The 12785-nt window shown below is 28.7% G+C and overlaps 1 protein-coding gene across 1 annotated transcript in view; it reads left to right on the top strand.

The window, feature by feature from the left end:
• Window positions 1–1980: 1980 nt before the first annotated feature.
• LOC132753192 (CCN family member 2-like) overlaps window positions 1981–12785 on the top strand; it is a 107858-nt gene continuing 97053 nt past the window's right edge. Inside the window, exon 1 of the mRNA XM_060743630.1 lies at window positions 1981–2232. Within this exon, the coding sequence (XP_060599613.1) occupies window positions 2158–2232 (75 nt within the window). The 5' untranslated portion in view covers window positions 1981–2157. The remainder of the gene's footprint in view (window positions 2233–12785) is intronic.

Raw genomic sequence — 12785 nt, forward strand, 5'->3', positions numbered from 1 at the left:
GTCAATTGGTTAAAGACGTTTGTAGGAAAAGAAGGTCAATGAGATAATGTCGCAGTCAATTCTTAATCCGGTGTTACTATTCCTGTATTTATAAACAGAGTACAAAATCACAAGTGTACAATTCGAAAGTTAAAAGTCATTCATTTTGTAAAACAAGTCGTAACTACTGGAACTGAGACGGTGAAAAGATTTTTCTACACAGGTTTTAGTATAGGTCAACTTTGAACCATTGTCACTGACCCTTTGCTTAATATAAAAGATCTCAGTAAAGAACATTTCTAGAGCAATGCAACATACCACACTTGTGCAAATTGAGATCTATACAATTAAGTTTCAATAAAAGTCAGCAAAGAAAGGTATACAATGAAAAATGTATATATCATATTATCTTTATTTCTCATGCAAATGCACAATGCCAGTTTTTGAGATACCGAGTTAACTGAATATTTGTACTTCGTTTATTAGTTAATTAAATTGAAACTACTGTATTGAACGTATTGACGTAGGCGATTCATTTGTTATGGCATAGATTTTTTTCTAAAATCTTTAAAATCTTTATAGTATAATTTCATAATTAAAACTTATAATACATGTATACCATAAAAGTCATCACAATGCTTTAAATCAATCAAAACTAAATAATACATCATTTTGATGGTGCATTTATTTCACATAATATTGTTTGAGAAACAATAAATACTCTTGATTTGTGTGTATGCCAAGTGTAGATTTATTCCATTATTAAGTTTAAGTTACTTTTTAAAGTGTACTGATTATTCTTGTATGAATTAAATTAAAAAAGAAAAATATTTGAAACAAAAAACAATATCAAAGAAACAAAGAGAAAACACTTGATTTCTTCCTGATTTCACGCTTTAAGTTGTTTAGATAACACTTGCATTTCATACGTGTGTAAAAACACGTGGGACCATTTTCATTCATGAAAACCGTAACTATATTTTATTGAAATAAGTCACTTTCCAACTGCCAAGAGCTAGTTATTATTGAAACTCAACTCATTCAAACATATCCCCAGCCAGAAAATTCAAATTCATGTTTATAACAAAATTAGGGATAAGCAAGCTGTATTTGTTATTTTGTTGACTTCTTTATCTAGCATAACGTTACTTTATTTTTTGATAATAATTTACTTGCAATATTCTTAAATATTATATTTTCAGAAATGTTTGCAATATAAGTATACAATTGTTTGAAACTGTATGTAAAATATAAATGGTTACACCCTTTGATAACTGATAATAAACGGAGTTAACATTGACAAGACAAATGTTTTTGCAATATTCAGTTTTCTCATTGTTTAAAATTCTATAATAGTACGTCTTTTCTATTACTATGTTGTCGCATTTTCTGGGGAAAATATACTTGGAAGGGAAAGTTTTCATTGGTATTCAGTATAGGCTTTTAAGTGTATTATCGTTTATTGCATCATCATTTCAGTATGTAAGACGTTGTATTCGTTTCATGTTTTTATGTATAAATCAGATATTTAAGATTCCGAATAAACGTTCTTTGTGAACCTCGTCTTGCAAAACGTCACTATAGAGATCATAGTGGTAACTTAAGATAGAAAAATAGATATGATCAAACCAAACTAACGCTCCTTTCAACCCACATTACATAGGGTAATACCTATAGAAAGCCAATGATAAGAGATCTTAACATCATCTTATTAAATTAATAATAGTTTACCTCATATGAATTGAAATGAATAATAAAGGACGTTCTTTATGTGGTCAATGAGAATATGTTAATAAAGTTTTAATGATTGTGATATAATAAACACATTTAATTTGTAAACAATTTCCTATTGGAAACCGTACTCTATCAAAATACAGTGTTGTGATTGCGTTTTAATGTAGTATTGTTCAGCGCTATATGTAAGAGATCCAACTGATACGTGTTCTTGTTATTATACGTTATGATTCATCAGAAATATGCATTTGCATAACAGACAAATCGAATATCAAGATAGCGTAGTGAAACTGGTTGGATTTAGATATTTTGCTAAAGTACTATTATAACGTAAATAAAATCGGTGTAACTGAAAAGTATGTTTGACAGACACAAGGTGTTCTCATAATATAAACATTGGAATTTAAACAAGATATTTTTAATCAAATACGGTTCTATATAGCCATGCGCTGCTGTATAGTTTTTCTGTTATTATTCCTTGTGACAAAATCTTCACACTACAGAGTTACAAATAGGGTGGTATGTGGTTTTATTTTTAATTCATGCATGTCTTTTTAATTGCTGTTGTTTTTATTGATTTTGTTTTGCGTTGTTGTTGTTTGCAATAATCGGATAGGATTTCCTGCTATTCTTCTACCTATTATGTTGAAATTTTAAAGGGTATAAGAACAGATATGCATTTTATGTCAAAATGTATCCACGTACTAAAGTGTTAAAGATTGCTAAACGCATTGTACTATGTAATTATCACATATACCGAACTAGCTATGACTATGATGTATTTCCCCTTTCCAAAAATTGCTATTAAATCCTAGCTTAACGAACAATGCAGCCATGCTTAAAGAGTGTTTGACTTTGGTTTTTTAAATCTATTCTTTTTAAAATGCGGTGACCTATTGTTCACAATTTTGTGTTTCCCAAACAAAATTATTTCATCAACTCCAAGAAAAACAGTGTATTTATAATCACGCTTGTTTATTGGTATTAACATACTCTGTTTTGTAATTGCTGTGTTTGAACAGTGAAGAGTTATTTTCAAGTATAATTTAATTATTGGTTTAATCAACATGACCGAAACAATAAAAATTGAAATGAGCTACACCGTAGCTCAAATGCAAAACAACATAATTAATACTTATTATTTCAAAATTGTATAATACGTATTTTAAATACCAGTGTATTTTTCAACACATAAGTGATAAAAAATAGAAAGCATGTAAAAAGTAAAGCTAAAACATAAAATATTTTTTCAATATATAAAAGAAAAAAATGTTGTTGTATAATTTAAACTGTTTCTCAGAGACTCATAAATGTTATATTAGGAAAGTGTACACCTGCACATTTTTATGTTTTCTTTTGTCATTAACGTGAAGAGTTACAAGTGAACTATTCAAAGAACATTCTCTGAGTTACGTGTTTTGATCATGACGTTCAAACGTACATATAATTATTCATTCGTTATTTATCATATAATGTTTACGCTATATATTAGTTTATACACATAGAAACGATTGCAAAATGATCAGTCCTCCAAACGATATAAAGCATATATAATCACAACCTTAAGGAAATTAACCTCGCAACCTTTCTAACATTTGATAATTCAAAGAACGGTATTTTTTAGCTGTGTTTTCAAAAAGTTCAAAAAGCTATATTGTTTTAGGATATACAACACTTTCAATAATACCCAATTTGCTATATTTTGTATAACAGTGTAAGTAGAACTTTTAAGGATATTTGCAGGAACAAGCGATATCGTTATAAACGACATAAGCAGAAACTTTGATTATAAGATTCCACTGTTAAGGTTAAAGCTAACTTATAATATAAGGAACTGTCCACAATATAAGACGATAACATACAAAAGAGATAGTTATGTAATCTACATAGAAGACACTTTGATGTAAGATAACTCTGTTAATGTTTAAACTAACTTACAATATTACTTCCTTTCAAAAATATCTTATGAAAATAAACGTGCGATCTGAATTTGCCAGAAGCATGTTATTTTACACAAAATGTCTGCAGGATTATAAACTGTCAACAAATATCATAAATTCCGCGAAAATAATAGCACACTCCTTGTGTTTTTCTGACTTGAAAATAAATGGACATAGGGAATTTATGATGTTATAAAATCGGATAGTTCACGTAATTTACGTTATTTACAATTACAAAGGAAACTTAACAGCTTGTACCAGGCTCTACTTTGTATATTTCGTACGTGAAGATTTATCACATAGAATATTTTCTAAATAATTTTGGCCGTATAGTTTTGTACAAACGAACAACATCAAGTTTTTAAATTCAAACTATAAATTTAATTGTGTGAATGAATCAATTATGTATAATTATATAGATATATAGAACCTATGTTTTCTAATTAGGATTACGATAATTTTATAAGTTTATTGAAAGAATTATTATATTGCCCTACGATATTTAAACAATAATATATCTATTTATTTTGCAATAAGCACAAATAAAATGAAGAGAAATATATTCTCAAATTAAAGTTGAAGCACTAAGGCTTCGAAGGAGTACCGGTAGGCCGATACACCTAGCTAGCAAAATAAAGAAATGCACGAGTTTATATAGTGAATACAAGTGCAAAAATCACATGACCAAGTAAACAATTAAACATTGGATAAAAATGGAAAGATATAACCAATGAATAAAGCCGTACCAGGTTAACTTCGGCATAATCGACAAAATGGCTGCGCCCATGAAATAACAATAACTGAAAGTATCGTAAGTAAAAACAAAAGGAATTTAATTTAAATACGCATTAAAAATGCAAACTACTACAAGCTAAATCAGACTTTATCCATCTATCATCAAATGTTCTTGTACAGAAAATTATTAAAAGCTTAATATTTTTTATCAAACTTTCTATCAAATGTTTAGGAGAAGATGTTGTGAACAGTTTCAATTTAGCTGTTTGAGTCTGTTTTCTCTTTATTAAAAATGTTGTATTTTCTAGAGAGACAATTGATATTCAAAAACTGGATTTTTATGCAGAGACAGTCGCGGCGATATAGTTGTGGCTTTTTTTTTAAAAGGTTGCTATTTTACCTTTCCTAGAAATTAATAAGTTAAATAAGTTTGTGTTGATTTATTTTATTCCCACTTGTGTAATTTCTTAAGAACATATCATTGCAAAAAGTTAAAATTTTGCCCCGAAGCATTATTCAAAACAATGTTCCGTTGTAAAGCGCACTGTGTTATACACTTTTTATATGAATTTTTTGGCAATATTAAATAAATCAGTAAATTAATTCGTGCACTCATTTAACAGTTTCTTTTAGTTAACGAAATATTTATTGAAGAACAGCTATAAAATAGAGAAAAACGGAATCCCTAAAAAAACGCTCCAAACGCCAAATCAAAATTTAAAATGTTGAAAACTCAATGACTGAGACTTCAGGCATGTGATTGAACATGTAACATAAAATTTAAAGCAAATGTTAATTAGTCCATTCCATTTCATTCATCCCTGAGACAATTCCTCATGTAAACCTTTTCTGCAAAAGCTTCTTTTTTAATGTACGATTTCCATTAAAAAAATTGCCCCGATATCTGAGACTAATTTTTCATGACAATGCATTGATACATCCCAATAATATTTTATGAGATCAATCTGTCAAACGCTAAATAAATTCATTTATGAATTATGATATCTTTTCCAGTAATTATTTGTAAAAATGCAACAATTTATTGCAAAAGGTCTCCCGTCAGAAATGTCATTGATTAATTCAAGTCAATATTACAGCGATTAAATCAGCATCGGAATTTCCTTCTTATGCCAAGTAGCAGAATGTTAATATGGCTTTAGAAAGAACACAAGTAACACAATGTTAACTTATGATTATTTGAGCTTCATGTGCGTTTTTATGTGCAACAATTTCCATCCAATTGGTGTGATTTTAATGATATAGTTAAGGCGTTCTTAAGAAAATGTCTGTTTCATTGTTGTCAAGAATTCTGGACTGTTAGTGCTAGCATCATTAAGACTCAAGAGGAGATGAGGACCCAAGTACATATTTGTATCTTTTAAATTTAAGATAGTAGTACATTGCTATAACTGTGCGATATAGATCATTTCATTAGTTACTCGGTTTTAAATCTGCAGAACCGTGCTAGTATCCAGAATGATATCATGCAGCATAACGGTTAATACCAGACCATGAACAATGCATCAAACTATCCGTAACGTTTCAATTTTCTGTTCGTAGTACTTTAAAATGGATCGGGCACATTTGTTCCATACGTATTTCGAATATTGATAAGTGCATTAAAAATGAATCATTTGAATATTTTTTATAAAATATAGCTTACAAAAAGTAGTGTTGAGATTAATTTCTAAACGATTTAGTATAAACATTAAAACGATGAACAATAACATTTTGTTCTTGAAAATGTTATTGTCTGCTAAGTATAAGAATATAATTATTATGTAAAATCGGTCCATGTATCTCAAACTTGCCAACAACTTTCATATTTAACTATTTCATGGTTAGTTGATATTTTTAAAATAAGGCTTTCATTTATAGACCAATAAACGTTAATTTCTGCTTTAAAATATTTTGTATGTACCCCGGAAGATGAGCATAAAGTCGCCGCTTTGTCCGTCCGTCCGTCCGCTATTCTTGTCCGGGACAAAACGACAAAAGATATCAACATGAAACTATGTAGGTAGATAGATCTCATTGAGTCAACGTGCAGTGCAAAAGAACTATAAATCTGCCTTGCCTAATTTTGGAGTTATTGCCCTTTGTTTATTTTTACACTTTGAACAATTTCCGGGACGTCACTCTAAAACTTTAAGAGATATCAACATGAAACTTTGTAGGTAGATAGATACCATTGGGTAAAGGTGCAGTGCAAATGAACCATAAATCTGCCTTGCCTAATTTTGGAGTTATTGCCCTTTGTTCATTTGTACACTTTGAACATTATGGGGGGTCATATCTCTAAAACTATTAGATATATCAACATGAAACTATGTAAGTAGATAGATCTCATTGGGAAGAAGTGCAATGCAAAAGAACCATAACTTTGCCTTGTCTAATTTTGGAGTTATTGCCCTTTGTTGATCATTAACACTATGAACATTTTCCCGGACATAACTTTCAAACCATAAGAGGTATCAATATTTAACGTTGTAGGTAGATTGATCTCATTAAATAGAAGAAAGTTCTGGTAACTTGAGAATTTCGATTCAACAACAAGTTATCATTAAACTCATTAAGTAATGTATCTCACAAGGTGTCTTCTTTAGAAATTTTCGATTTGCATCCTTTACTTAATTAGTTTCAAGAAAGATTTAAAAAGCTTTAACATAAGTTGTTATTGTTTTGTTATTTCCAGTGAAGAAGTAATGAACTGCCAGAATGATTGATATATTGTTATAAGATCATTCTTATGTAATCTCTAAAGAGTATGTTAAATACATCAATAAGATAATGATCGTACATATTGCAAAATAAATTACATTTTAAAAATTAATGTGTGAAACATTATCGATGAGAGACATAACATTCCAAATATGGTTTTTAAACCCTTATAAATTGTTAAAAAAAGTGAATTACGAGTATATCTTGTTATAACAATATTTATTCTTTTTTTAGTTTCTTAATATTGAATGATTTTATTAACCTGTCAATTCCATACTCATTATACGGTCAATGCACAGACTATATTAATATTCGATAAATGTTCGGTAAATTCCGTGAGAGGTACGCAGTAAGATGTGATTAAATTCATCTAGTTTCAATGAATTAGTGACCGTTATAGCGCAATAGGGTAAACCACGGGTATATAATAAATATATAATCAAAATGTCCTACATCATGTAAGATCGAGACAGTGTATGTCCATGTTTTTTTTTTATTATTCATAACCATTTTCAAAATTTTTGAAGTTATGGTTGTTCTGTTTTAATATGTTTTGTACTCTTTTGTAAATACTATATTTTTGTATATAATTGATACTGAAAATTCATTCGGATTATAATCAATTAATGTAATTTCAGTGCCGTAAAATACAATACAAAATGTGACAATTCATTGTTTCTTAGTTGTTTCATTCCGTGTAGACAATTTTGCAAGCGCTTGACAATTTTCTTTTTAAAATATACCTAAAATAAAGAGGGATTAAGTCTAAAAAAGAAAGTCAAAAAAGGGATCGAACCTCGGACCTCTCATACATTAGGTAATTACTTAACCGACTGTGCTATTGCGGATGTTACGAGAACCTTCATTAAGTTAGTGGGAGTTTTCTAAACGTTAGTGATATACTCCATATTAATTCTCGTAAAATAAACGGACAAAACCGAAGTGGGATCGAATATTTAAATGAGTGCTATAATGTATTCATTATTGACAGGTCAATAAAATCAGACAATACATTTGTGACTAGGCTTAGTGTATGTAAAGCATTATATTCCATAGACTCCGTAATATTTTTCAGTTTTTAAAACCATTTTTATTTAATTAGTTTATTCCATCGGGAAACGTCAAACAACTAATATACGTACTACCACAATAAAACTGAAGACATACATACGTAAACAATTCCGATAAAATCATGTTTGCATTTTTTTATGGTTTTTTTTTATCTTAAAACTACGTCATAAGAAAGCCGAATAGTTTTTATAAGAATCACGAAATAAATTATTTATTGAGTACCTAATATAGTTCCTCTCATTTAAAATACATAAATGTTTCTGAAAAGGAAATGTTTAAAGTAACATTATACTCATTTCAAAGCATTCACTCTAAATTATGGTAATTGACCATTGATAAATAATGAAGATCGTTAAGTATAGAATATAAAAACTGTCTAAACTACAAATACAGAAGGCAGAAGGATGTGAAAATTATATACCTAATATGTTATATATTATATAATGTATATTGCAAGGACCATAGTTCTAACTGATGATATATTGCGTTGATTGAATATTTGTGCATTGTTCATGAAATTTAAACTATTGTATTGAATGTTTTGATGTTTATACTTCACTTGTTTTGGTAAAGAAAGTTTTTTAATCGTTTTATAATTAAATCTTATACATGTTATAATACATGTATACCATAAAATTCATCATAATCCTCTAAATCAATCAAAACGCGCTACATAATACAGAATTTTAATGATGCAATTATTTCCCAATTATATTTTGTTGAGAAAGAAGTAAATATTTCTGATTTGTGTGCATGCCAAGAGCAGATTTATTCAATTATTAAGTTTAATTTCTCCATAGCATGGTTTTATTTTACTTATTTTATTGTATGAAACAAAATAAAAAGAAGATAAAGCGCAAGAAAATGAAAATCCGCTGGGTTTTTATTCATTTTTTGTATAAAGATTAGTTTCTGAACATGAAAGTTTAAAGTTGTTTAGGTATCTATTTTACATTGAGTGTGACTGGTGTCAATAATGAAAATTTTAACTGATTCTATTTGGATGAGTGGCTTTCCAACTGGCTTTCCAAAGAGCAGTGATTCCATTTGAACATTAGTCATTCCCTCACATAAACATCTCCCAGCATATCCCCTGAAATACAACAAATTTTCACAAGTCACTGTCTTGCCACCCTATAAAGAAAATAGTTAATGACATACTGTCTGACAGAAAGCAAGTAATTTTTAATTAGATCGGACTTGAATCATTCTGTAACTACAACTTAAACAAACCAAGCCTGCAACATTTTACAATTTTGCCATGTTGGGCTTTCTTTAGGAATCCGGGTTTTCTCTATTTCTTACCTTCGTTTTTGTTATTTTTGGCAAATAAACACGATGTATAAATTTATAGTGTTTTCAATAAAACTTGATTACATACCACAGCTGTTTGTTTTTAAACTTATTTAAATATGTGTAGTAATTATTATCAATAATTAAGAGCAATTTTTTAAATGAATTCTGAATTCTAAATCGTTAAACCCTTTATTAATTATAATATTCTATGACCGATGATATAATGGCTTTACATGACTTTAGCATTTATTACTATTATCTGATGTTTCGTGACAAATTCTATTATATAGCAGGCTTTCCAACACTTTGCACGAGATGTCAGGGAAACAAAATGATATCCTTGGGAATTGCTTTGGAAGAAATATGTTTTTTGTCATTCCAATGCTAGGGCATTGAGAAAGATCAAATCGTTTCTTGATGCATTTTCTGTGTGTAAAGTGTTGCTATCATTTCAGTTTTATGTATTAGTGTGGCATGTAAGATACACATCAGTTTACTGAGCGATAAACGGTATATGATGACGATTTAGATGACTAACACATCTAAAAAAAGTGATTTTTTCAAGTTTTGTTACTTGCAAAAGGTCAATATAAACTACATAGTGTTGACAAATTCAATGAAATAGTTATACAAAGATTCCATTGAAACCCGATTAAAAAGGGTTATATCTATTGCAAGTCAATGATAAGAGATTTTAACATTATTTTGTAATTTGAAGAGAAATCAGCAAAACAACCAAACTCATGCAAAAAATTAAATGATTTTGCTATGACAGAATTTTTATTTGTAAATCATTTTCTTACTTGCTATCATCATTGCCTTTTATCATAAATGTTATAAAACGTTATGAATCATCAGAAATATAAATTTGCATAACAGACAAAACAAAACACAAGCCAAGTGGTTGGCAAGGATTTGATGTATTGTGATATTAAACGTATATTGCTTTAGTTCTTTCGGAAGGAAAATAAAATCAGGGCAACTGATGAGTATTTTAAATGGAAATAAAGTTGTTCTCATCATATGAACCTTTGAATTAAAAAATATATTTGTTATTTCATACTGTTATGTTTATATACAGTTTCTATACAGTTATACTATTATTATTTATTGTGACAAAATCCTCATTCTCAAGAGTAATAAACGGGGTGGTATGTGACTTTTTATTCATGAATTTTTATTTTTTCTGCTGTTGTTTTGTATTGCTGTATTTTGTTTTATATTTATTTTGTATAATTATTTTTCTTTCAATAATTTGATAAAATGCCCCATATCTTTCTTCTATCGTAAGGATAGTTATCTAATTTCGTAATGGGCGAATTAAAAGAAGTATTTTAAATGGAAATAAAGTTGTAGTTTAATCGTAACTATCTTTTTTTTAATTTTTCTGTAATCGAGTGATTATTAAATGTTCTCTTTATCTGAAGTAACAGACACATTTAAAATTTAGGAAACGTGTTCAACTTATGTTTACAGTGCCGGTCTTGCGTCGGTTTAGCAATATACGGAATGATTATGTCACAAATCGTTGTAATCTTGAGCTAAAAATAAATTCTGCAACATCTTCAATTTTGCTATTTTGGGAATCCTTTTGGATTCCGTTTTTCTTTATTTTAACGCTAAGTCAGTTTAATATTGGTAGTTGCAAGGAATGATATGAGAGTATTTTGATAATTTTTTACACCAATCAATACATTACTCTAAGGTTCATTGGAGTTTTTGGAAACTTGAGAATTTCTATTCAACAGCAAGTAATCATTAAAATCGTCAGGTAATGTATTTCACAAGGTGGCTTCTCTAGAAATTATCGATTTGCATCCTTTACTTAATCAGTTTCAAGAAAGATCTTAAAAGCTTTAACGTCAGTTGTTATTGTTTTTTTATTGCCAGTAAAGAAGTAACGAACTGCCGGAATGATTGATATTTTGTTATAAAATAATTCTTAAGTTATCTCTAAAGAGTATGTTAAATACATCAATAAGATGTTAGCGCATATAACAAAATAAATTACAAATGTAAATGCTGCAAATTATTGTTTGAAAACTTTCGATGGGAGAAATATCACTATAACTAATGGATTGCAAGCCCTTATAAGTTGGTTAAAGAGAGTAATATGTCATGTATGTGGTATAAAACTATTTAATTGTTTGACCTATTTTTTCAGTACATTTGTTTGCTGTATTTTTCTATGAGTTGTTTTCTCTTAAAACTGCGTCATAAAGAAGTCGGGTAATATAATATTTATTATAATTATTAGATAAGTTATTGCGTACCAAAAATAGTTTCATCTCATTTGATATACATAAATGTTTCTGAAATATAATAAGTGACATTTTATCGCTGTCGCAGAATTAGCTGTGCATTTCTAAAGATTGACTATGGTAAAGGTGATTGACCATTTATGGATAATGAAAAAAAAAACGTTTATAAAATTTCTAAACTACAAATATTGTACCAGATGAGTATAAAAATGATATATATGAGATGTCATATATTATATATTGCAAGGACCATAGTTATACATGATAATGTATTGAATATTTGTACATATTCATGAAATTTAAACTATTGTATTGAATGTATATTCTTATCATTCACTTGTTTTCGGAAAAAACAATCGTAAATCGTTTAGTACGTGAATACCATAAAAATCATAATAATCCTCTAAATCAATCAATCAGAATATTAATGATGCAATAATTTTCCAGTAATATTTTGTTGAGAAACAATAAATACTTTTGATTTGTGTGTGTGCCAAGAGTAACTTTATTCAATTATTAAGTTTAAGTTCTGCATAGCATGGTTTTATGTTACTTTTTAATTGTATTAAACAAATAAAAAAAGAATTATGAGCGACAGAAAATTAAAGTCAGTGGAGAGAAATCAAACAGAAAGCACTGGATTTTCTTCCAGATGTTGTATAAACATTAGTTTTTGAACAAAAAAAATGTATAGGCATCTATATTATATTTTGTGTGACTGTTGTCCTTAATGAAAACTGTTACTTATTCTATTTGGATGAGTCATTTTCAAACGGCAAAGAACAGTGATATCATTGGAACATTACTTATTCCCATAAATTAATCATCTCCCAGCATATCCCCCTAATACAACAAATTTTCACAACTCACTGTCTTGCCATCATATAAAGAAACTTGTTCATTGAACGCCGCCTTTCCTTGTTGATCTTGTTTATCATATTTTATTGTTAATGTAATACTGTCTGACAGAAAGCAGATAAGGTTTTAACTTAATCAGTCTGTAACTACCACTTCGTACCTTCATATTTGTTAATGTTTGCGAAAGTGT

Source organism: Ruditapes philippinarum, unplaced genomic scaffold, assembly GCF_026571515.1.
Source record: "Ruditapes philippinarum isolate M1 unplaced genomic scaffold, ASM2657151v2 ctg1540_1_1_1_1, whole genome shotgun sequence".
Taxonomy (NCBI): Eukaryota; Metazoa; Mollusca; class Bivalvia; order Venerida; family Veneridae; genus Ruditapes; species Ruditapes philippinarum.